Below are 27,560 nucleotides of genomic sequence, written 5' to 3' on the forward strand. Positions count from 1 at the left end.
GCTGGGATTAAAGGCATGCGCCACCAATGCTCAGCCTCCCACCCATTCTTTACTTTGTTATATCTTCAGGAAAGATCTCTTACCAAGATAGCACTCTCAAGTAATCAATATTGTAATTAGTGTTTATAGTACTTTGTTGTCTAATGTCTGCATTACCTAGAACAAATGCTATATTGTTTACATAAAACCTCAGATCAGCCGGGCATTGGTGGCGCACACCTTTAATCCCAGCACTCGGGAGGCAGAGACAGGTGCATCTCTGTGAGTTCGAGGCCAGCCTGGTCTCCAGAGCGAATGCCAGGATAGGCTCCAAAGCTACACAGAGAAACCCTGTCTCCAAAATAACCCCCCTCCAAAAAAATAAAAGCCCTCAGATACAGTGTCATTCTCAGAGACAGAAAGACAGGAGACACTATGTTAGTTAATGACCCACTACTGTCCATAGAAGTCAGTATTTTTAGTCTGTCTTTTAAGGCCTCCAGTAACCTGAATATAATCTTAAATTTGATCTTCCATTTAATCCTTTAACATTTAATCTGAGAACTGACAGAACAACTGAAAACACTAGAGCAAAAAGAAGCAAACTCACCAAGGAGGAGTAGACGCCAGGAAATAATCAACCTGAGAGCTGAAATCAATAAAGTAGAAACTAGGAAAACATTACAAAGAATCAATGAAACAAAGAGTTGGTTCTTTGAGAAGATCAACAAGATAGACAAACCTCTAGCCAAACTAACCAAAAGGCAGAGAGAGAGCACACTAATTAACAAAATCAGAAACGAAAAGGGGGATATAACAACGGACACTGTGGAAATCCAGAGAATCTTTAGGTCATACTTTGAAAATCTGTACTCCACAAAATTCGAAAATCTAATGGAAATGGACAGTTTCCTGGATAAATATCACTTACCAAAATTAAATCAAGATCAGATAAACAATTTAAATCGACCCATAACCCCTAATGAAATAGAAGCAGTCATCAAAAGCCTCCCAACCAAAAAAAGCCCAGGACCAGATGGCTTCACTGCAGAATTCTACCAGAAATTCAAACAAGAGCTGATACCAATACTCCTCAAACTGTTCCGCACAATAGAAGCAGATGGGATATTGCCAAACTCCTTCTATGAGGCTACAATCACTTTGATACCCAAGCCACACAAAGATAAGAATAAGAAAGAGAACTACAGACCAATATCTCTCATGAACATTGATGCTAAAATACTCAATAAAATATTGGCTAATCGAATCCAAGAACATATCAGAAAAATCATCCACCACGATCAAGTGGGCTTCATCCCAGGGATGCAAGGATGGTTCAATATACGAAAAACCATCAATGTAATCCACCATATAAACAAACTGAAAAAGAAAAACCACATGATCATCTCACTAGATGCTGAAAAGGCCTTTGACAAAATCCAACATCCCTTCATGATAAAGATCTTGGAGAGAACAGGAATAACAGGAACATATCTAAACATGATAAATGCGATATACACCAAACCAATAGCCAACATCAAACTAAATGGAGAGAAACTCAAAGCATTTCCTCTAAAATCAGGAACAAGACAAGGATGTCCACTCTCTCCATATCTCTTCAATATTGTTCTTGAAGTTCTAGCTAGAGCAATAAGACAAGATCAGGATATCAAAGGGATACAAATTGGAAAGGACGAAGTCAAACTTTCACTATTTGCAGATGACATGATAGTCTACATAAGTGACCCGAAAAACTCTACCAGGAAACTCCTACAGCTGATAAACACCTTCAGCAAGGTAGCAGGATACAAAATTAACTTAAATAAATCTGTAGCCCTACTGTATACAGATGATAAACTCAATGAGAAAGAAATCATGGAAACATCACCTTTCACAATATCCACAAGCAACATTAAATATCTGGGGGTAACACTAACCAAAAAAGTGAAAGACCTGTACAATAAGAACTTTGAGACTTTAAAGAAAGAAATTAAAGAAGATACCAGAAAGTGGAAAGATCTCCCGTGCTCTTGGATAGGCAGAATTAACATAGTAAAAATGGCAATTCTACCAAAAGCAATCTACAGATTTAATGCAATCCCCATCAAAATCCCAACACAGTTTTTCACAGACATTGAAAGAACAATACTCAACTTTATATGGAAAAATAAAAAACCTAGGATAGCCAAAACAACTCTTTACAATAAAAGATCCTCTGGAGGCATCACCATCCCTGACTTCAAGGTCTACTATAGAGCCATAGTTCTGAAAACAGCTTGGTATTGGCACAAGAATAGACAGATAGACCAATGGAATCGAATTGAAGACCCAGATATTAACCCACGCACCTACGAACACCTTATTTTTGACAAAGGTGCTAAATCCATACAATGGAAAAAAGATAGCATCTTCAACAAATGGTGCTGGCACAATTGGATTCGAACATGCAGAAAATTGCAGATAGATCCATACTTGTCACCATGCACGAAACTTAAGTGCAAATGGATCAAAGATCTCTCCATAAACCCAGCCACACTGAATCTTTTAGAAGAGAAAGTGGGAACAACCCTTGAACAAATTGGCACAGGAGAACGATTCCTGAACATCACGCCAGAAGCACAGACACTGAGGTCTGCAATTAATAAATGGGACCTCTTGAAACTGAGAAGCTTCTGTAAGGCAAAGGACACAGTCAGTAAGACAAAACGACCACCCACAGAATGGGAAAAAATCTTCACCAGCCCCACATCTGACAGAGGTCTGATTTCCAAAATATACAAGGAGCTCAAGAAGCTAGCCACCAAAACACCATACAATGAAATTAAAAAGTGGGGTGCAGAACTAAACAGAGATTTTTCAACAGAGGAATCTGAAATGGCTGAAAGACACTTAAGAAAGTGTTCAAAATCCTTGGCCATCAGAGAAATGCAACTCAAAACAACTCTGAGATACCACCTCACACCTGTCAGAATGGCTAAAATCAAAAATACCAATGACAACCTATGCTGGAGAGGTTGTGGAGAAGAAGGAACACTCCTCCATTGCTGGTGGGAGTGTGAACTTGTAAGACCACTTTGGAAATCAGTATGGCGGTTGCTCAGAAAAATGGGAATCAATCTACCTCAAGATCCAGCCATTCCTCTCTTGGGTATATACCCAAATACTGCTTGTCCATACAACAAGGACATATGTTCAACCATGTTCATAGCAGCATTGTTTGTAATAGCCAGAACCTGGAAACAACCTAGATGCCCCTCAACTGAAGAATGGAAAGAGAAAATGTGGTACATTTATACAATGGAGTACTACTCAGCAGAAAAAAGCAATGGAATCTTGAAATTCGCAGGCAAATGGATGGAACTAGAAGAAACCATCCTGAGTGAGGTAACCCAATCACAAAAAGACAAACATGGTATGTACTCACTCATATATGATTTTTAGACATAGAGCAAAGGTTTACCAGCCTATAATCCTCTACCCCAAGGAAACTAGAAATCATGAATGACTCTAAGGGATAAATGGACCCCAGGAATGGGAAATGGCATGAACTCCCGAGCTAATTGAGAGCATGAGGGTAGGGAAGTGGGTGCTGCCACAATAAGAGCACAAGATGAAGAGTAGAGGAGAAGAAATGGAGGAGCAGATATATTGAGTTGGGGGAAGAATAGAGGAGAGAGAGCAGGATGAGAGATACCATATCAGAGGGAGTCACTATAGGTCCGAGAAGAGATCTGGAACTAGGAAGATCTCCAGAGACCTATAAGGATGACACGATCTGACAGTCTGGGCAGTGGAGGAGAAGTTGGCCTAGAAACCCTTCCCCTAGAATGAGATTGATGAATACTCTCTATGCTATTCTAGAGTCCTCATCCAGTGGCTGATGAGAGCAGAGACAGACATCCACAGAAATACACTGAGCTGAAATCTGGAACTCAGTTGAAGAGAGGGAGGAATGAAGAACGAAGGGGTCTGTACCTGGTTGGAGAAACCCACAGAAACAGTTGGCCTGAAAAAGGGAAAGCATATCGACCCCAGATGCTCTTTGGGAGGACAGTACAGGACTAATCCAGCCCCCTGATCATGGATGCCAATGGGGAGGCCCCTGCACTCCTGGGATTTTTAGACATAGAGCAAAGGTTTACCAGCCTATAATCCTCTACCCCAAGGAAACTAGAAATCATGAATGACTCCAGAGGGAGGTGGACTGGCGTTTTGCCCTGGGAGGGACTTCGAGAGCCCATCCCACTTGAAGGGATTCGCTCTGTCTCTGAACACATGGGGAGGGGCCTAGGCCCAGCACAGGAAGATTTGGTGGACTTGGTGGAACCCTGGTTGGGGGCCCTACCCTGCCTGGGGAGTGGCGGGTGGATGGGGTGGGGGGTAGGTTGGAGGTGGGGGAGAAGGAATGGGGGTGGGGGGAGGGAGAGGGAGAGGGAAAGTATATGTGAAAATATTAACAATTTAATAAAATTAAAATTAAGAAAAAAAAAAAAAAAAAACAAAAAAAAAACATTTAATCTGGGGGGGGCACAACAAATTGTTATGAGCTGGACTGCTTCCCCCCCCCAAAAAAAACAAAGAAACAAACAAAAAATCTTCATGTTAATGTCCAAAATCCTATTACTTCAAATATGATAATATATGGATGCACAGTCTTTAAAATCAATTACAGACTTAAAAAGGGTCATTAGATGGGCCCTGTTCTAACACCATTGGTGTCCTATAAACTAATAAAAAAATAATCTCTTGGGGGAAAAAAAAAGGAAGTTTAGACCAAAAGTGGTAATAAACAGCCATCTATAGACCAAGAAGAAAGGCATCAGAAGAAACCTTGATCCCAGCCTTGCTTCTAAAAGGTCAAAATAAATAAATAAATAAATAAATAAGCAAACCAGCCTCTGGCACTTTCCTACTGCAGCCCCAGGAAGCAACTCTGCAGGCCTACGTGTGTGGTCCCAAGGTTTCTTCCATGTCTTCACCATTATGGTACTAGCTACTACCATAAATACTGAAGGCTTTTTTTTACTAGTTGCTTTCCACAGATTCTCATGCAATCTGGACAGCTATACACAACACCCTCATTTTGTTATGAGACAGGAAGGCCTAAGTACATCTTTATAAATGGCCAAGAAGAAATTCTAACTCAGATGTGACTTTATGGATTCCTACAAAATATTGAATATTTTTCATTTTATAATGAAGTCTTCCAAATTGTTCATTTGAAAGAATACTTCCAGTTTGGCATGATGGCACATTGCCTTTAATCCCAGCATTCAGGAGGCAGAGGCAGGAGGATCTCTTGAGTTTGAGGCCAGCCTGTTTTACAAAGTGAGTTCTAGGACAGCCAGAGCTACATAGAGAAACCGTGTCTCGAAAAACAAACAAACAAAAATGCAATCACTAAAACAATGCATATTTCCTCCAGGGATAAAGTTATAGTTTTAAAAATGAGTAAAAACTGGTGGCTTCAGTCTGAAAAATAATTGTTGAGAGTCTTTTAAAGGCACAAACTGCAAAACTGAGGGAAAAAAGAAAGGCAAGTCCCACATGTGTCTTCCTTATAGCTGACTATTTGGGATTGTGAATGCACGTAACACATTGAACTCTTCAAATTAAACACCTTCAGTTTCATATTTTTAAGGGAAAATAATGGGGTATAAATTTAAAAAATTCTCCACTAATAGAGGTACGTTACAGAATATGGAAATTCCTTACACTTGAATATGAATTTCTATGGATGTTGACTTTAATGAAGGCAACTGTGACCTCACTGACACTCACCCTGTCGATCAAACAATGAATCTACAGCTGTGGCTTTATTTGAAGGAGCTTCTGTGATTGGCTTGAGATACGACCTATACCCTTTTAAAATGGATGCCATAAATCGCAAAAATGTCTCTTGGATTTCCATCTCAAGTTGTGTCATCTTTTTTTGCCAAGAGAAATCTGCTTCAATTGGAGTCATCTCAATTGCTGAACTTTCCTGAGTTTTCCGGTGAACTGACAACAGAAGTAAAAACAAAACAAGGCATTAATATATAATATCTATTTATATAATGACTGATAAAATAGTCAAAGTAAAGCCCACAACTTCCTTTTTCTTTCTTTTTCTTGCGATATTCTAGCTATGTAACCCAGGCTGCCTTCACACTCAACATCTTGCTGTCTCATCCTCCCTAACTACATAGCAAGTTGGAATCAGCTGGGATAAACATGAGATACAATCTCAAAAATCCTAAACAATTAGCACTCAGGCAGCAGAGTGCTAACCTAGCCCTGGGTCCACTCCCCAGAACTATACAAACTGGGCCTGTACTTTACATCTGCAACCCTAACATTTAGGGGGTAAAGACAAAAAGATCGGGAGTTTGAAGTCACTTTTAGCTCTCTGGACAGAGGGTAGAAAGGTCTGGATACAGAGAAAGTGCTTTAAAAATTAACTACACATTGTTTATGTGTATTATGTAATAACTCATTAAGCAGCACACAGTGTTGTAACAATTATCATTTTAACTATCTTTTCTTCCATTTAAAATACCTTTGTAGGGGAGAGGCAGAAAGGATCACAAGTTCCAGGCCAACCTGAACTATATAGCACACTATATAACTATATAACACTGTCTCAGAACAGTGAAAAGGGGCTAGAGAGATGGGTCGTGATTAAGAATGCATACTGCTCTGGCATGGGACCAACCACCCACAATGGACAGCTAAGAGCTCCTAGGGATCTGATACCCTGTTCTATAGGTACCTACACACACACACACACACACACACACACAGAGAGAGAGAGAGAGAGAGAGAGAGAGAGATAGAGAGAGAGAGAGAGAGAGAGAGAGAGAAATAAAATCCTAAAAAGGAAGAAAGAGATGGGAGACAGTTCCCATCTACCTTTGTGGCCAGTGCCCACTCCCTCCCTCCTCATACTCACCTGAGTAGAGCTGGGGATACAGCCTCCTCAAAGACCCAAGCAGACTCTTGCATGGCTTCTTGGGAAGCTGCTTCCAGTTTACGTTCTTCTTCTCATCAGATCTATTAAATGAGAATTAAGAATGTCTGTTATTGTAATTCATTTGTACTAGACAAACTTCTTATGTCAAAGTTAAAAGAAAAAGGGCATACATTCTCTATGCACTGAAGACTGACACATGAAGTGAGGAGGTGCTTTTAGGATGATTCTCTTTCCTTTTCAACAGACCTCAGTCAATGTGGCTGCCTCCACCAAAGCCCCCAACAGCCTTCACTACTGGAGTAAGTACAACACTGACTTAAGTCTGACTTCCAACGGCACGTTTAAATATTATAATAATTTAAGAGTTAAATCAACTGACTTGAGATTGAGATGTTAGCCTATTCGCAGAACTCTAAAGTATGCCCAAACTAAGAAATGGAATTTAACGAAGAAGTAAAATACACTTAGTTCAATGCATTCCTTACAGAGGTGTAGAAAGAAATCAAACACATTATTTAACATAGTCTATGACCAAAAACCACAAAAATAAGCTAAATAAAAGCTAAAATTTTCAAAATTTTATAATTCAGAAATATAAAATACAGCAGAGACAATGGCTTTGGAAAATGCTCTTCTAAAACTCTGCATGTATGTATCAGGCTTTCTTTTAATGTTACACCTTAGTTTTCAGTCTTCAGTGAATAGAAAACTATAGAAACACCAAAGTCTCATCTGACCTAAGGATTAGTTAAGAGAGCCTTGAACTTTAAAGGTCTCAGGTTTGGTCAAAACCAAGTAGGGTGTTAGAACTAAGAAAAATAAAACTAAGATTCATTATTAGTGTTGTCTTTGTTTAGGTTTCAAATGGGAAGAAGGTATTCTCCCTTCGATTACTACAGTCCAACAAAATATTACAAGCACGGTCCAAGAAACTACAAGTAGAAATTAACTTCTAATACTCGCTGGGTGGTGATATCACCAGCACAGAAGCAAATATAGTATCCTCCCCAGAAAGATAATTGACTAAAAGGGCTGTAACAATTCTCATGTTCCAGGTACTGTTAAAAGACACATATTTTAGCAGGGTATGATGGCAAATACCTATGACTTAGGAAGCAAAGGAAGGAGAACAACCCCAAGTTTAAGGACAGCCTGGTATATAGCAAGTTCCAGGTCACTCTGGGACACATAGCAAGGTCTTTCTTTTATTGTTTGTTTTGTTTTTGTTTTTCAAGATAGAGTTTCTTTGTGTAACAGTTCTGGCCATCCTGTAACTCATTTTGTAGACGAGGCTGGCCTCAATCTCACAGAGATCTGCCTGCCTCTGCCTCCTGAGTGCTGGGATTAAAGGCGTGAGCCATCAATTTCTTCTCTCTAAAATGACAATGCTAATGTACCTAATATACAGTGACTGCCACATGTTCACAATCTGTCTAATTCTGGGGACTATCAACTATAAGAAAGGATGTTGGGCTGAGTATATGGTACATGACTGTAACCCTAGCACTTGAGAAAGGCATGAAGAGCTGTTCAAGATCCCCTTGGCTACCACAGCTAGCTCAAATTCAGGGCTAGCCTGGGATATGTGATACTTTCATAAACAGACAAAAATTTTAGAGCTATCTATGAGGCTGAGTGGGATCAGGCTTAACTGACACCAGACCCTGGGTTCAATTCGAAGGAGAGGGAGGGATGTTTGAAACTTACAAAGTGATTCATTACTTCCAAGTTGTCTATAAATCTAGATTATATATATATATAAAATAATGAGCCACTATAGCTGTACAGTTTCAAAACACAGTGGTGAATCCATCTCAACTTTAAATTTTAACTTGAAATTTTTGTGGGGTTATTTAAGGAAATGTCTCACTCTGTAGCTAAGGCTGACCTGGATCTCACTATGTAGCCCAGGATAGTCTCCAACTCATGATGATCTTCCTCTTTAGTCTTCCAAGTACTGGGTTTACAAGCATAAGCTACCATACTTGGCTTCAGTATTATTTTCTAAGCATAATTTTCTTCCTTTCATACAACTATTCTTTCAGTTGACATACGGGTATCTTCCCAAACAACTGTACTGCAATGACCACAGGGGCCTGGAGAGAGAGGAACTCATGTGGCATAAGCTGGCTCCAAACTCACCATATAGTAGAGGTTTCAGGAATTTCTGATCCTGCTGTCTCTGCCACTTGAGTGCAGAGGTTATAGTATAGGCATGTGCCACTATAGCATATCCCTCAGTATTGGAGAGGGAAAACAGGGCTCTAAGAATGCTAAGCAAGCCCTCTACCAACCAAGCTACATTCCCAGCCCCCAGCTTTTTAATCTACATCATTTCCTGCCAATTCAACTTATTTCTAGATGCTTCCAAACAGCTCTAATTATATATGGTGGAAACTACACATGGAAGATAATAAAGATGGATCACTTACACATATATCATGTTTGTATCCAAGTCAATGCAAACAACATCTTGTGGTGGGTCATGAAGATCAAAGTACCTTGAGTCCACTCCAACTATAAACGGGAAAGGTGCACTGAGCACTCCAGCCAGTGAAAGAGGACAAAGGGGGATATATGGGCATTGCCACTGAAATGGAAAGATCATCTAGGGGAAAAGTTTTTTAAAAATTAACCAAATTCAAATTTGCAATGAAAATTACACAATTCACTATTACTGAAAGGGACTGTTGAAAAGCAATGAAATGTTTTAACTTTAAATTTCACTCCAAAATTAAGTGACTATAAATACTACTGGATTAAAATTCTCAAGAATGATGATGATCACGGCACATTTAAAATCCTAACAGCTCTTTGCAAGTTATCCTTCTGACAGCTACACAAATCCCACATGCATATTTTAAGGAGAATCAAAGCAAAGAGATGAAACTGCCTCCCAAATCATAAAACAAACTTATATTTTTATAAACTTAGGCATTTTACCAAATAATGAGCTCTAACCAAAATCAAGCTAAGTGTACCAGAGAGCAGGTGGAGACTAGGAGGGCTGGAGTTAATCTCAGTGGCAGAGTGTTTGCTTAGCATGCTTAGGTTCCTTAGCATCCTTGGGTTCTATTTCAAGCACCACACTAAAATTTTAATTATAACAAGTCATTAAAAACTAAGGAATCCCTTGAGAATCACTTGAAGATCTAACAAAACATTTTCTACACTTCAAACAAACATTTAAAATAATTCAACTTCAGTAAAGCTGAACCTCTTCAAAATACAGTTGATATGAAACATCCTCTGAGACTCAAATGAGCTCTTCTAATTCCAGCAATGGGGAGCAGATGCAGGCAGATCTCTGTGGCTGGCAAGGCATCCAGCACAACCAGTGAGAAAATCAGTCTCAATTAAAAAAAAAAAAAAAAAAAGTGGAATGTGGAATGCACCAGAAGAATGACATCAGAGGTTTGTGTTTGGTCTCCATACACATACACATACACCCTCACCCACATTTGATTGGGGAAGTCCTTCTATGTATAATGTTTGTCTTATTGGTTGATAAATAAAGTAATGCTGGCCAATAGGGAAGCAGGTTAGGTGGACTAGGAGTTGAGGAGGATTCTGAGAAATGTAGTAAAGAGAAGTCTTATGATCTAGGCAGGAAGTGACATAGCAGGCTGACTCAGAATATAAGCAGGGACAAGCAGGAAATCACTCTCTTCCTCCTCCTCTCTTCTCTGGGAGCTGCCATGTGAGCCCAACAAGAGAGGACACATGCTGCTGGTGTCCTCAATCAGATAAGTCTTTATAAAAATATAGATTAATAATTATGGTTGATACTTAAGACAGAGATAGCAAATAAGAAATCCTAGACATTGGCCAGCAGCATTGTAATTAGTATAAGACTGTGTGTTATTTTGGGTGCCCACGTGTCGGCAGGGCTTGGGAAGCTTGGCAGAAAGTCTTATCCTTACATAAACTCATCAACATGAACTAACATACACATACAAACACACACACACAAAAATTAATAGTTTTAATTTACAATTTGCTATCTTAATTGGTGTGTGTGTGTGTGTGTGTGTGTGTGTGTGTGTGTGTATGTTAGGGATTTTTTGGTTTTGTTTCTAAGAACAGTTACTAATAGGTTGCAAAAAAAAAACCAGACTAAGGGTCTGGAGAGATGGCTCAATGCTTAAGAGCACTTGCTGCTCTCGCAGAAGGGCTGAGTTCAGTTCTGAGAACCTGCCTTGACAGGTTCAAAACCTTCTGCAACTCCAGCTCTAGAGGATCTGATGCCTTCCTCTGGCCTTCATGGGTATAGCCCATATATACACAGTACACAGCCACAAACACATAAGACAAATAAACACATCTTTAAAAAAAAAAAAAAAAAGACTAAAGCCGGGCTTGGTGGCACACACCTTTAATCCCAGCACTTGGGAGGCAGAGGCAGGAGGATCTCTGTGAGTTCGAGACCAGCCTGGTCTACAAGAGGTAGTTCCAAGACAGCTTCCAAAGCCACAGTGAAACCCTGTCTCGAAAAACCAAGGGAAAAAAAAGAAAAAAAAAAAAAGACTAAAGTAATATTTTTTTGGTTCACATACAGTTACCTTTCCAACCAAGTATACTGTAGTGACTACAAGGACTCATTCAAAAAAATTTTTTTTATATGAGCATTACATAGCAGAGCTGGCTTCAAACTCACTATGATGTGGACAATGACCATGAATTTCTAGTCTTCCTGCCTCTGCCACCATAATGTGACAACTACCTTTTGCTCTAAGTAAGAATCACCATTCTGTGCCTGGTTCAATTTTCACCTTCACCCATTACCACCCATCCCAAAGAAATATTATATCTCCACCCCCGCCACAGGCATTACAGATTATTATTATTTAAGACTAGGGTTTCTGTACTCAAGAATTCTATACTTAAAGACATGTGAGCATTTATTAGATGCCAAGCAATCTTAAGCAATGGGACCACAGTATCAATAAAACAGACCCATGCCCTCCTAGCTTCAGTCTAGAATATTACTCTACTTTTTTTCTATAAACTGCACAGTATTTTAGGCCTTGTGGCCTTTGTAACAACTACTTAACTCTGCTATTGTACAAGAAAACAGTAACAGGTAATAAATCAGTAAGTAGCCTATGTTTCAATAAAACTTCATCACTTGCACAACTCCTGATAGACATGAACTGGCAGGTCAGATCTGCTCAGTCTGTTGACACCTACTCTGACAGTCTTCAAAGAGGTAGAAAATAAACAGAAGACATAATAAAGTGTGTACTCTATTAAAAAGCGAATAATACTATGGAAAAAGAAAAGGACCCTCATGAACATGGTTAGAGTTCAGGGCAGGTACAGACAATGTGAGTGTCATTATGAAAAAGGACAACTGCCTGAAACACTAACATAAGGAATAAAGCAAGAAAGCAGGGTGACTGCAAATGGCAGCTCCCAACTCTAATCCCAACACAGGAGGCTAAGGCAGGAGAACTGCTAAAGTTAAGACCACCAACCTGGTAAGTTCCAGGCAAACTTTAGCTGAGTTTAAGCCTGTCTTAAAAAAAAAAAAAAAAAAGCAAAACCAGGGGTGGGAGAGATGCCTTGGCATTTAAGATAGAGTACACTCTTGCAGGTATCCTAAGGTATCCTAACCCATATCTAATGGTTCACAACCAACCACCTGTAACTTCAGCTCCAGGGGATCCAATGCCCTCTTTTGGCCTCCCCAGGCACCAGCACTCATGTGTCCAGATACACATACATACATACATACATACATACATACATACATACACACACACACACAATAAATTTTAAAATAGTTAAAAAAAAAAAAACAGGGGCTAGAGATGGCTCAGCAGTGAAAGAACACTTGCTGTACAATCATAAATCTGGAGTTCAGATCCCAGCACCCATGTAACAAGCCTGGTATTTCAGGAATGCACAGGCACACACACAACACACACACAGAGCAACAAAACACTCAGCACGATCTGATTTCTAAACGCAGTAAGAAAGCATGACAGTGTTTTAAATAGAACTTGACTTTATTTGTGCTGTACCCAAGAGCTAAACATATCCTATTCATAATAAAGCCATATAGTGAAAATAGTTAAAAGTTAAAATGAGAAATTAACCATGTAATCAGTTTGTATAATTTAAAATCAACTAGTTTCTTTGATGGTTTGTTCTGCTTTATCATTTATTTATTTATTTATTTATTTATTTAATTTGAGGCAGGATCTTGACACACACACACACACACACACACATATATATATATATATATCTGTCTCAGTCTCCCAAGTGTTGTGATATTGTACAGCAACTTTCTTCCAATTAAGACAATCCGTCATTGAGAAGCAGAGAGTCAAGAGATTAACAGGCCTGGGAAACCTGACTCAGACCCACAAGCCCCTCTCCTAGTACAGGAACAGTAAACAATTGCTCCAGCTCAGTAATCTGGAAGACTCTGATCAACTGCAGAGTCTGCAAGTCCTGCAAGATGGCTAGGCTCCAGCATCCACAAGTTGTCATTTATACTACATTTGAGTTGTCCCTGCTCCTGTGAGTAACCTCTCACCAATACTCCTGTAAGTAGTCCCAATAAACAGACTAGTTTTTCCAAGATGGCCTTTGGTTGGTTCATTACTTTAGTCTCTTCTTGTTTCCCTATTAGAATGATGAGACCTTTATTCATGTCTTCCCATGAAACACGGGACTACAGATAGATACCACCAGTGTCCACTTACAAGCTTTACTGTTATATAATAAAGAAGTATTTACTCTCTGGAGAAAAATAAAATATGAAAAATTAGAATCTGACATTTTTTCCTCCTCAAACACAAGTCACTTTTGTTTTCTTTATCTTTCATATTAATCTGACTGGCCTAGAATTTAAAAGTTGCTTTCTTTAAAGAAGATTACAAATCATATAGTAGTAATTTTGTTCTAAAAGGAAAAGTCTTTACTTACAGCAACAACAGCTTCAGCTACCCCAGTCAAGACAGCTGGCCTAAGAGAATGTAGCAGAATCTTACTCTCAAGTAAAACCAGCAGCAGCAATGTTGCACAGTTCTCAGGACCCAGATTCATCAGTAATGTACTAAAGTTGGCCCCACTAGAAAACAGAAAAAGACAATGTTGTAAACTACTTTGCTAAAATATGATCAATATTTACTTACTAAACAGGTTAATAATCGAATGATGGAGGATGTCCTTCTGTATGCTGTGAACACATGTTTCTCTTACTGGTTGATGAATAAAGCTGTTTCGGCCAATGGACAGGCAGGGTGTAGCCTGGCAGGAAGTATAGGTGGGGCTATCAGACTAAAAGAATGCTGGGAAGGGGAATACAGAGAGTGAGTCTCGAGGGAGATGCCATGTAGCTGCTGAGAAAGCAAATGGCTTGGACATCACGGGTAAGCCAAGACCATGTGGAGATACACAGATTAATTGAAATGGTTTAATAATTAAGAGAGAGCTAGTCAATAAGAACCCTGAGCCATAGGCCAAACGGTTTATAATTAATATAAGCCTCTGTCTGTTTATTTGGGACTAAACAGCTACTGGACTGGGCAAGACAGAAACTTCAATCAACAATCTAATGTTAATTTCAATTTGTAACTTAGCAATGAGAAACAATGTAGCTAATTAATGAGGTAGCATATAGTGTGAATCAAATGAACATTTGTTAAGAAAGATTTTTCTGAAGCTCAAACATTTGAGCTGAGTTCAAAGGAACAGTGGCAAGGGTGTGATGGGGCCAGAAGATAGCATATGTAAAGGCTCAGGAAAAAGCTAATGTCATAATCCAAGAACTGCAAAATAAGGGTGCATGTAAAAATAAGAGATTTGGCTAAAGAGAAATGACTGACCCATTATACTTATATTCATAAGAGGATGCCTTGGTTCCACAGTAGGTTAAAAAAAAAACAAACAAACAAACAAAAAAAAAACTGAAGGATAAGAGTAAGGGTTAGGGGCTGAAGAAATGGCTCAGAGGTTAAGAGCACTGACTGCTTTTCCAGAGGTCCTGAGTTCAGTTCCCAGCATTGTGGCTCACAACCATCTACAATTCAATCTGGTACCCTCTTCTGGAATATAGGTAAAACAGTGTATGTGTAATAAATAAATAAATCTTCAAAAAAAAAAAATAAAAGAGTAAGGGTTAATGGAGCAGTACCCTGGGTTAGTGATGCAGATGAAAAGAAGTGAAGGGGTATGGAGGCGGTTAACACTAGTTCACCATGAACATTTACTTACAAACTGCGTATGGGAAGGGAGTTTAAAAGGGAAGCACTTCCTATATCAGATCTTGTAATTCTGGTTTTATAGAATGAGTGTACATGCACCTGTGTGCATGCAGTATATGGGCTTGCATGTGGTGGTCAGAAAACAGCTTTAGGTGTTGGTCCTCAGCATCTTCTATCTTTTGTTTACAAAAGGATCTATCCTTGGCTCAAAACTTCACCATATGGGCTACCCGTCTGGCCAGTGAGCTTCCAGAATCCACTTATCTTTGCTTCCTGTTTGGCCACTGCTGGGATTACTGGCATGTACCACCCACATAGGCTTTCCACATGGGTTTTATGGGCCAAAATTCAGATCCTTGCACTTGCATAGCAAGTGCTTCACCTACTGAGTCATTTCCCCAGCTTTACAATTTTCTGAAGTGCTACACCACCCACCCAGGTATCAAGGATGGCAATACTAAGGGATGCCCTATCCTTAACTAGTTTCTCATCCTGCCTCTAAAGTACTCTAACCCTTCTTTTTTCCTTTATTGGAGCTTGAATTCAGGGCTGTGTAAGCTAAGCAAGTGCTCTATCCCCAGAACTATACAGGTACCCGTAGTCTTTTATTTTAGGACAGGTCTCACTAAGTTGCCCAGGTTGACCTTAAACTTGCAATCCTCCTGCCTCAGTGTTCTAAGATGCTATGATTACAGGCTTATGCCACCATGACCGGGTCTGGAAAGTATTTTAAAGTATTCTGTTCTAAGCAAATAAATATAGCATTTAAAATATTATCAAATGGGATGAGGGTGTGGCTTTTAAGGCCAAACATACATAAATAAGGTTCTGGGTTCCATCTACAACAAACAAGCAAACAAAACAAGCAAATAAGCAAACCATCATTACCTTAATGGTAAAGGCGTGGAAACTGGCTGTGATAATATTAATGCATCATGGACTGATAGCTTAAACAAACAAAAAGATAAATTAGTCAAACCAATTTTATAGTCTCAATATTTAGATAAAGGTCAAACAGAAAATTGCTCACTATGCAGAAAAGTATATAATTTTAAGCACACTGAGATGTAGGTAGCAGCTGTAATTACTCAGATATTTTTACTAGCTCTTAAATTGCTGGCTGAGTTTTGACCTAGTTAATGGGTTAAATACAGGTATATAAAAATTTGGAATAGTATTTTTTTTTTTTTTTTGAGTCATGGTTTCTCTGTGTAACAGCCCTGGCTGTCCTGTAACTCACTCTGTAGACCAGCTGGCCTCAAACTCACAGAGATCCGCCTGCCTCTGCCTCCCAAGTGCCGGGATTAAAGGCATGCACCACCACCAACTGGCAGAATAATTTTTTATAGGAGCCTCAAATTTATTCACTCAACAGACTAGTTAAGCTAGTTTAGTACCAATTAATACTCGAATGAACTGAAATATATTCAAGACCAACAGTGTCTGACTTAATCCTACTATAGACTGTAGATAATATCTCCGAAGAAATATTAAATGAATTGCTTCATTAGACTATTCAGTGTCTGTTTGTAAACTGTTATGATTCAGGAAGACACAGTAAATGTAGAAACCTAAATATTTAGCAACTTTCATAGTAACTTAATCTCATTCCCATGGCCAAGCAGTCTGTGGAATCTTGTTTTTATTGACCCTATATAGTGTCACAGCTGTGCACCTAATGAGACTTGTCACTTCCTAGATCTAAGAAAGAAGAGGTTGTCCAGCACAGTCTGAAAGCACTGTTTAAACTCTTTTCATTGTTCCCCCAAATAAATTTTAAATATTCAGCACTTAAATATTAAAATACTAAATATTACCAGTGATTCTGAAATAAGGACATGACCATAACGTAATTCTTTGGGACTTACATTATTAAATGTAGCTATGCAAAGGTCATACATGGACCCACGAAAACATGTAACTTACAATGCCATGAATAATTGCAAGTCATACTTACTCCAATTCTATTCACCTAGGGTCTAAAATTGATTAGGAAAGAAATGCCCAGTAAGCTACTAAATAATGAGAGAGTCAGCACTTCATACATACATACTGCTTCATCTAAAATGAAAGAACTCGGCACAAACTGACATGAAAAGACTCCTTCTTCATTACCTGTACAAGGATTCGTGGTCTTTGTGGTGAAGGAAAAGGGATGTTTTGCATAAAATGTGAGATGTGCCTAGAAAAGATTGTGAAATGAGTACCACAGTTACTTTTCTTAAATGTATCACAGATTTTAGCAACCCTTTCATTCCACTATATATGATCCCAGTTGAAAACATTTATTTAAATTCCCAGATTTATTTAAAGCTGAACTAAAGAAATAAACCTATGCCAAGCATGGTGGTGCATTCTTGTAATTCTGGTATTTAAGAGGTTGAAGCAGGAGGATTACTACAAGTAGAAAACTACCCTGGGCTACATAGGCCAGCTTACACTGCAGAGTGTAAGTGTCTAATAAAACCAAACCAAACCAAACCACTATTTTCATCGAGAAAACAATAAAAGTAGTTCTCATAAAGTAAAGAAGCTAATTTGGGGACTGCAGAGATTGCTCAGCAGCTTAGAATGGCTACACTCTTCAGAGAGTCCAATTTCAGTTCATAGCCATTTGGTGGCTCACAACCACCTGTTAACTCCAGGTTCAGGAGGTCCAATGCCCATCTTCTGGCCTCCACAGGCAAATGCATACATGTGGTACACACATGTATGTACATGCACATACACAAATAAAAATAAATCTTTTTTTAAAATATTTGTGCCAGGTGGTGATGGTACACATCTTTAATCCAAGCACTTAGGACGCAGAGGCTGGCAGACCTCTGAATTCAAGGCCAGTTTGGTCTTGATGGCCAGGGTTACACAAATAAACCCTGTCTCAAACAAAAAAATTATTTTTATCGCTCTGGTTATCAGTGACAATATAATGAAGTATAAACAAGATTTTTTGTGTGTGTGTGGGGGGGGCGGTTTCAAGACAGGGTTTCTCTGTGGCTTTGGAGGCTGTCCTGGAACTCAGTCTGTATACCAGGCTGGCCTTAAACTCACAGAGATTGCCTGCCTCTGCCGAGTGCTGGGACTAAAGGCCTGCGCCACCACAATCCAGCTAACTAAGGAATTTAAACCTAAACTTATTAGTAGAACTTTAGACAAACCACCTAAATGCCCTTTCTCTACTTAGAAACAATGTTTCTCAAGTTTCTCCAGAGTTTTATGCTCTTAGGAGAGACAACAACTATCCACAAGGATGCTAACTTGTCACCAGTTAAATTTTACCTCAATGTAATTAATCTGACAACAGAAAGTTAAATGTAAAACTATAAACCAACTTGCATTCTGGGAATAAACTAACTTGCATTCTGGGAATAAAGTGGAAACCCTATTTTTTATACCAAATTTTGATATTTTAATAACATTACACAAACTTTTTGACCCTTCTTGCTTTGTTACTAAAGTTATTACTGTATACAACAATAAACAAAAGCCATGTCCTACTAGAAATCAAAACAGTTTATAACTGACAGGGTTGGGGCCAGAGGGATGACTCGGCAGGTAAGGTGTCTGCTCACCGAGACACATCGTGGAAGGAGAGAACTGACATTCACAAGTTATCCTCTAACCTCTACTAGAGTGCCTTGATGGTGTGTGTACATGTGTTTGTGCACATACATAAATGCACACAAGGAGCAAGTTTTCATTTATTCATTTATTTTATTTACTTTATATATATGAGTGTTCTGTTCACGTATATGTCTGTACATGACATGTGAAGGTCAGAAGATAGTACTGGATATTCTGGATCTAGAGTTGTTGGTGGTTGTGAGCCGTCATTTGGGTGCTGGAAATCGAACCCAAGTCTTCTGCAAGAACAAATGCTCTTACCTGCCCTCCTTCCTGTCCAAATAAATAAATAAATAAATAAATAAATAAATAAATAAGACAGGATGGAGGCTGTGTACATCTATAATGTCCCTGAATTCAGAAACAAAGAGGCTCAGGAGTTTGCAGTTAGTCTGGGCCACAAGGGGAACCCTCTGAAAAAAACAAACACTTCAAAAAAAACAAAAACAAAAACAAAAACAAAGACTTCATTCTTTTATGACTCCACATCTATTTTTCTTGGATTATAAACATTTCCATGACAAAGATAATTATAGGACATTCTACCTCATGCTAAAACCAAAATCACAGTAAACCTCAGTTAATTTACCTTTCTAATTTCCACATGTGTTTAGAGATGAATATTCATTATACCTAAATCTGTACTGGCCACCTACACAATGCACATGTGTGCATTCATTGTCTTGGTTTCTGAAGAAGGAATAGAAGAGCACACACTCTATACAAGTTATTTCCTCACCTGAATTCTCAAAACAGTCATAAGGCCATGTTTACCAAGACTCCAATTTCAAGTTCACGATCAATGACTCAGGTGGAGAAGGAACAAGTAAAAATAGGATGACTATCATTCTCCTTCCCTTTCAACTCTGCTGCTAAGTTAAATAACAATGAAATGAGCATTACATATCTTATTTTTAGACACGACACCTCATCCTTATACATACTTTTCAATGGGAAGAGGATGTGGTCCAGACACAGAAACTTTGTAGATAAACATAAGAAATTTCTTAAAAGCGTCAAAAAAAGGCCAGTGTGAAAGCAAACAAATGCACTTGTTTGAATTGATGGGTTTGGAGACCACTTTTCTCTCCACAGGGGTCAACAGGCCCAGCTGCATAAGCTGTTTCTCTGTTAGACGCTCTCGAGGGTAAGGCTCATAAAATTGGATGGCAGCTCCATACACCTGCAAAGAATTGTTGAAAGACTTGAGATTGTTTTGAAAATTCTTTTTTTTTCTATACATTTTCAATTTTTATATTTCATGCTGGAGATTAAGCTCTAAATCTCAACCATCCTCAGCAAGTGCTCTACCAGTAGATCTTCACACCCAATGCTCTTTTATATATTTAAGCATATTTTTTTTTATCAAAAAAAAGGAGGGAAGGAGGAAGGAAGAGGAGGGAGGGAGAGAAAAGAAAAGAAGAAAGGACAACCTCACGCAGAACTCAATTCCTATTTCCAGATGACTTGGCAACATCTCTATCTAGATAAACATCATAACCCATTATTTTCAAAAGTGAACAAGGACTGGGAGGATGCCTCAGTGAAGTAAGCACTTGACACACAGCTTAAGGCACTGAGTCAGATCCCCAGCATTCAAGTAAGTGTTGGGCACTAAAAACACGTTCTTCTGTCTTTGTTAGTCTGCCCTTTGGGGATGCATTTATTGAACCTTTTATATTTTTATGTTTGCTTTCTGTTTGTTTCTTTGTTTAAAGCAGGGTCTCTTACTGGGTAGCCCTGAAAGGACTAGAGCCAGACTGGCCTCAAACTCAGAGAACCACCTGCCTCCCAAATACTGAAATTAAAGGTGTGCACTACCATGTCAAGCTATCTGCTAAATTTTTAAATTTTTCATGTTTTATCCTTTTCTGTACTATATTTTAGAAAAATCTACCTTTCTCTTCATTCATTCTCCCTTTGGGTATTGACTTGTGTGTTACTGAAACCATTCACTGAAGGCTGGGCATGGTGGAACATGCCTATAATTCAACACAAGAGGCTGAAACAAGAAGAGTCATGTAAATGAGGCCAGCCTAGACTACACAGAGAGACCCAGTCTCAAAAAAAAAAAAAAAAAAAGAAAAAAAAATCAAAGTCACTGCATTTTAATTGTATTTATTTATATCTTTTAATTTTAAAGATTATATTTCGAATTTCTAGTCACCTGGCTTTTTTTTCCTATTTTGTTTGTTTGTTTTGAGACAGGATTTTTCTATATACCACTGGCTATCCTGGAACTTGTGATGTAGACCAGGCTGGCCTCAAACTCAACAGATCTCTCTCAGCCTGCCTCTTTGCTTCCCAAGTGCTGAGATAAGAGGCATGTGCCACCACACCCAGGTAAATTGTATATTTTATTCATTATCGCTTTAATTTTTTCTTTCAACCATTTCAATGTCTTAAAGCTCTCATCCAGTTGTTTTATGTAAACCTGATTCTTCCCAAGGTACCTATGTCTTTAAATCATTACCATGATCTCATTTTGAGACCTGTCTCAAAGTCTCAAAACATCTTATTTTGATACATAAGATTCAGAGATATCAACATATAATCACAGGTTTCACGATGACTTTTTAAAATTTTTATAAATTATTTATTATTTTAAAAAACTCAGAAATAAATAAAAAAAATGTCACACACTAAAATTAACTAGCCCCAAAGTCTGCCAATTCTAACTGTATAGAAGTTCACTGAGCTGTACAGACTTTGGGTCTAGTTGTTTTCAACATCTTACAATGGATGTCCCAGTATAAATGCAAATGTCTTTTATCCAAATAATCCTAACATTCAGATAAAACATAAATCAACCACTTTATAACATTAAAACATGGACAAAACAGGCTTAATCAACTAAGCACAAAATATACCTTTACAGCTGAAGAACCTGTCAAAACAAATGTTGAGAAAACAGGAAGTGGATATTTGGTTTGAGGATCCCAGCATTCAATAGTGGCTCCCATAGGAAGACAGAAGAGAGGCACAGATTCTGAGAGCGGAAAGGACTCATAATCTTCTTCCGGATATCGAAAAATCAAACCTTTCAGAGAAAGATAACATTTCTTTAAAAAAAAAATCACTTTACATAAATTATTTATGATATGCACATATTATAATATCAAATTTCTTAGAAATATTTGTATGAAATTTCAAAATTAATTTTTTCTATAACAGAAATTAAGATAAGTCAATCTATCCTTTATATGTTATTCCTGAACTTATATTTAATTACAACATGAAAATGTATTAAGAATACTAAAAAAAGAGTGAAGTCAATCTTGATCACCAATCAACACATTTTTTTAACCTAAATATGTCAACACCTTGTGAAGAATGGTAAGAAAGTTAAAGGAAAATTTACCAATTATTTCAGTTAGTCTTTGGAAAAAAATTTAAAGAAGGGATAAATGTTATTTAAAAAATGCAAGGCAAGAGAAGTGATCCCAGCCCCTATACCAGTGCTGAAAGCTGCAGTGTAAATGGCATTCAACATGAACAAGACAGAGTAAAGTATGCGAGTCCCAGGAAGGAGGGGCAGGTAGTAGTCCTGAGAGCCCTAACAGAGCTCTTCAGAACACAGAAGCTGTACACCATCAATTAATTAGCCTCTACTGTCACCAATATACTGCCCACTTCCAACCTAAAAACCTGAAAGCAAGATTTTAGTCAAGTTCAGTCTCTAAAACTCTGTATTACACTAAAATATGTATCTCATAATAAGTATCTAAAACTTAGGTTCTAAATACTTTTGTAAACTTTCTGCAAATATTTTAGGTTTGAGCATTATATGTTGATACCTTCTCCCTTCCAAAGAAAAGACTTCAAGTATCATGTATTACAGACATATTACAGCAATATCATATTCTAAAATGATTCTGAATTTCCTATTAGTTGCTTTTGTTTCTATATAAAGTAAATGGTTTATTTCATTAGTATAAATAGTTTTATGAGGACAATCAAGAATTTTCAGATATGGATTTGCCTATTTTCCCTAAAATAAAATTCCTTCAAAAACTGCATAAGCAAAAAGTAATTGGCACTGCTTCTCTTCACAAAGAAGCATTCCAGTATCTTCTATTTACAACTGGAGCATACCTGTGTTTTCAGATTTTATCCCACCATACCAGTGGGATGAAGAAGTCACACTTAAATCTTTACAGCCCTTGACACTTTAGTGTGCAGTTAGAGTGTGGCGATAGATTTCCCAAAAACTTCATGGCAGAAAAGTTTCTCAGGCCCTCCTCTCCTCCAAATAGCTGATTCTTTGCAACAAGAGAGAAAGGAAGCAAGTCCACCTTTCATGGCAAGTAACATGTGGTTCAAATCAGACACACAAAGATAAGAGAAGGAAATATAAGAAGTAAAGATGCAGTTTGACACCTTTATGATTCTCCAAATACAAAGATCAAAGAACAAATTTTCCAATGAATTTTAAATCTATTAGTGTAGACCAAAGCTTGGAGGTTTATGCCTCATATGCTTGCTTGAACAAAAGTTTAAATTTAACAACATACTGAGGGCAGTATTAGCAAATCTTAACAGCATATAATGCATTTAAGAAAACTTCAGCCTTTACATGCTAAAAATTATATATAATTAACAAATCAATCAATTCCACAAAGTACATAAGGAAACATTATTTTGTCTCTTCTAGCCAGCCCAATGTTAGCATTCACTAGTTTGTCAATTGGGACAGATCTTCAATTCACTTACCAGCCTTATATGCTATTGCATTTGAAGCAGGCACAGACTTCTTATAACACAGAAACACATTGGAACCCCACTGTAAAAGATAAATTGAGTTTTCAAAAACAAACAAAAAATGAAAAGGAGGAACTGATGATCTTGAATGTCATCTAGAGATTATTTATCCAGACAAGTCATTTAAAACTCCTAGTTAGCCAGGAGTGGTAATACCTGCCTGTAATCCCATCATTCAGGATGAGGAAGCAGAGGGAAGTGAATTTGGGGCCACTCTGGGTTACAAAGACCCTGTCTTTAAAAACAAGCAAAAAGAGCTGGGTGTCTTAGTTAATATGTTGAGGTTAGGGTATTTGTGAAACCTGGGTATGATCCCCAGTGCCACATAAAATTAGGCATGGTGGTGCATGCCTGCTACCTTGGCACGAGGATGGTGGAGACAGGCCTGGGAGTTCAAGGTTCCCTACATAACCATTTCCAGACAAGCTTGGGATGGGATACATGAGACCCTGTCTCAACAGTAACAAATATTTTAAAATTAAAACCTATGTTTATAAAGGTAAGAATGTAGCTCAGTGTAGCTTTGATTCTAGCACCCAAAAGAATATCAAAACATGGAATAAAGTAAAAATACAGTTGACAATACAAAAGGGAAAGAAACAATTTGGATTTTTTGGGTTTTTTTTGGGGGGGGTTGTTTGTTTGCTTTTAAAGATATTTTCAAAAAGTTTAGAGTTGATGAGGCCAGTGGGATGATGGCTCAGTGGGCATAGGTGCTCACTGTTAAACCTGACAACCTGAGTTCAATCTTTGGGATTCTCATGTTGGAAAGACACTCAATTCCCAAAAGTGATCTTCTGTCCTCCATGTGTACACATGTCCACGGCCCCCTTACCCAGAGTAAAATGTCATTTTCAAAATCTTACAGTTTTGTAATCATTCAAAGACTACTAGTGCTTAAAAGAAGTCACACACAAAGAGGAACCAATATTGGAACCCAAGTAGGAAAGACTGGGTCCCCCAGGAGATTATGGAGTCATCACCTCTACTAATAGTTATGAATGCATGGATTTCTGCCTATCTTCAAGATAAATCTAACCCAATCATAAGTGTTAGTCATATACAACTACAAACCAAATGTGTATGCCCAATTTCCTTTTCTACAAACTCTGTGTGCTTATATAAGGCAGGGTCTGACTTTGTGGCCCATATTGACCTGGGAAAGTCCTCTTCAGCCAAGGCCAGCTTGAACTCCTGGGTACTGGGAGTTTCCTCCCAATCTATCCACAACTGTCCTTAAAGTTACTATTGAAAACCAGAAGTTAATAAATCTCTATGTTGATGTAACAGACAATATCAAGATATACACAGACATACATAAAATCCCAAGCTTAAATTATACTTTTTTGTTCTGTCATGAGAATATTAAAAATAATGATTTATGCACATTAGAAAGGCATGGCTAGTACTCCACAATAAAGGAGCTAGAACTAGATTAGCATGCACAGGCACTCATTTGATCCCCAGCTCCACCAGTCTTTTTAAATTAAAAAAAAATAGGTAAATATATAAACAAGAATCATAGAAATGTGAAAATAAATTATAGAACCAATATTAAACCTTTCTGATTTATTTCCAAACCAAAGTTTGAAAAGGAAACAACTTTTTTCTTACCATGCCACAATTTAAGTTCTTATCAACTTTGCAGAAAGTGTGAGGAGGGGTTTCTCCTTTACTGGTTATAATAACACAGATGTCAGTTACAGCCAAGGAATTCTGGGACCGAGCTGGAGGAGCCCTGCGATAGGTGATAAAGATTCTTTGGGAAGTAGTTGAACTATTGTTGACATTGGCACAGCGACCATAGGGTGTGGCTTGGATCACTTCACATCCTGGAATAAGCCTTTCTTTCCCTTCATATAGCACTCTGCAAGGCAAGGAGGAAAGGGAGAAAAGGGATTAAAGGTTAATGTTGTTTTCTTGAAATGAGCAAAGAAAACTTTAATCATCCCTGTTCCTCTCCAAACTTTTAACAGGAAAACAAAACCAAAATTACTACTTTAAGAATTATAAATCTCTGGATTATATTTCAAATGCTAGAACACAATCTAAGAAGCAAAAACTCAATTTTTTTAAGATTTATTTATTTTATTATGATTTTGCTTCCACATATATATCTGCACACCAGAAGAGGGCACCAGATCTCATAACAGATGGTTGTAAGCCACCATGTGGTTGCTGGGAATTGAACTCAGGACCTCTGGAAGAGCAGTCGGTGCTCTTAACCGCTGAGCCATCTCTCCAGCCCTCACAATGGAAATGGAAGCACCACAGACATCCTCAGGTCGGGCTTTAGAAATTCTATAGAATATTCAATTTGTTGGTTTCAGGAAAACATTCTTCCCAATTCCTGCCAACTTTTATATTTAAAAGTCCTTAGATCAAGAGAGTCCCATTCACTAGGGAGGCAGAGGCAGGAGGATCTCTGTGAGTTCAAGGTCAGCCTGGTCTACACAGCAAGTTCCAGGCCAGACAGGGAGAGAAAGCAAACCACAAATCCATCCATTCACAAATGGTACCTACCATCAAGTAAGAAAAATGTGCCAAGTATCCCAATTGATACACAAGAAGTCCAAGACCTGCCTCGGAGACACAAGGAATTCCAATTCTGCCAGGGCTACAAAGTAAGATCCTGTCTCAAAAACACGAGGCTTGAGAGGCGGCCCAGTGGGTAACGGCACTTGCTGTGAAACTCAGCCTCAGCTTTCATCTCTGAGACCCACATGGCAGAAACAGAGAACCCACTCCTGTAGGCTGAACTACACATGTACCCCCACAAACACATATTTGTAGACACACAAACTTCTTTAATTATGTAACTTCAAAAAAAGTAAAAAAAAAAGTGTGTGTGTGTGTGTGTGTGTGTATATATATATATATACATATACATATACATACACACACTTCATACACAAAATATGAAAAAAATTGCAAGTCACATAAGATAACAGAATTTTTAAATCGATACACACAGGACATGGTGGCACACACTTGTAGTCACAGCATTTATGGGGCTGAGGCCAACTGAATACATAGTTAGACTGTCTGAGGAAAAGACAAGGGGCGGGTTTGGTAATGCACACCTTTAGTCCCAGCACTCAGGGGGCAGAGGCAATGTACACAAGGTACATATGAGTTCCAGGCCAGTCAGAGCTACATAGTGAGACCCTGTCTCAAAAAACAAGTAAGGGGCCTGGAAAGAGAGGTCAGTGGTTAAGAACACTGCTGCTCTTCCAGTAGACCCAGGTTCAATTCCCAACACCCACAAGGTGGGTTACAATCATTTGTAACTCTAGTTCTAAGGAACATGATACCCTCTTCTGGCCTCCAAAGACACTAAACACATACATGGTGCACAGACATACAAGACACAAAGCACCACCACACATAAAATAAATAAATTAGGCCGGGCGTTGGTGGCGCACGCCTTTAATCCCAGCACTCGGGAGACAGAGGAGGCGGATCTCTGTGAGTTAAGAGGCCAGCCTGGTCTCCAGAGCGAGTGCCAGGATAGGCTCCAAAACTACACAGAGAAACCCTGTCTCAAAAAACCAAAATAAATAAATAAGAAAAAATAAATAAGAAAAATTTTAAATAAAACATATAAACAAAAGGGCACAAAGCTAGGTGAGATATATTATAATGAGAACCTCTGTTACCCTTGCAGTTTCTGAATAAAGTTAAACTGTTTCAAACTAAACTGTTTTTTGCCAGAACTGGGGACAGGTAGGCAGGACTGAAAGCTCTAGACCAGACTGGGCTGTGCAGCTAGGCCATGTCTCCAGAAACCAAGTAAGTCCTATTTTTAAAAAAATGTTTGAATAAATAAATAAATAAAATCTTTAAAAAAATGTTTGAAATGAAATGTCCCTATTTTTCAAAAGTAGGCAAAGACATTCAAATGGCCAAAACACATGGAAGCTGCTGAGTATGTCAGATAGAAGAAGTACAAATCCAAAGATGAGCTATCACTTCATCAAGAAGATAAGAGGGCTGGGTATGGTAGCACAGGCCTTTAGTCACAA

The 27,560-nt window shown here is 38.3% G+C and overlaps 1 protein-coding gene across 3 annotated transcripts in view; it reads right to left on the bottom strand.

Annotated features, from left to right (window-relative positions):
* Dennd4c (DENN domain containing 4C) overlaps nucleotides 1–27,560 on the bottom strand; it is a 106,271-nt gene that overhangs the window by 56,516 nt on the left and 22,195 nt on the right. For all 3 annotated transcript variants that reach the window (XM_027400383.2, XM_027400382.2, XM_027400381.2), the window contains exons 3-12: nucleotides 25,150–25,402; nucleotides 23,488–23,557; nucleotides 21,645–21,814; nucleotides 19,719–19,957; nucleotides 17,266–17,332; nucleotides 16,039–16,097; nucleotides 13,871–14,015; nucleotides 9,364–9,539; nucleotides 6,911–7,011; nucleotides 5,761–5,979 (exon numbers count right to left, since the gene is read on the bottom strand). In XM_027400383.2, coding sequence (XP_027256184.1) covers nucleotides 5,761–5,979; nucleotides 6,911–7,011; nucleotides 9,364–9,539; nucleotides 13,871–14,015; nucleotides 16,039–16,097; nucleotides 17,266–17,332; nucleotides 19,719–19,957; nucleotides 21,645–21,814; nucleotides 23,488–23,557; nucleotides 25,150–25,402 — 1,499 coding nt within the window. The remainder of the gene's footprint in view (nucleotides 1–5,760; nucleotides 5,980–6,910; nucleotides 7,012–9,363; nucleotides 9,540–13,870; nucleotides 14,016–16,038; nucleotides 16,098–17,265; nucleotides 17,333–19,718; nucleotides 19,958–21,644; nucleotides 21,815–23,487; nucleotides 23,558–25,149; nucleotides 25,403–27,560) is intronic.

Source organism: Cricetulus griseus, chromosome 2 (genome assembly GCF_003668045.3).
Source record: "Cricetulus griseus strain 17A/GY chromosome 2, alternate assembly CriGri-PICRH-1.0, whole genome shotgun sequence".
NCBI lineage: Eukaryota > Metazoa > Chordata > Mammalia > Rodentia > Cricetidae > Cricetulus > Cricetulus griseus.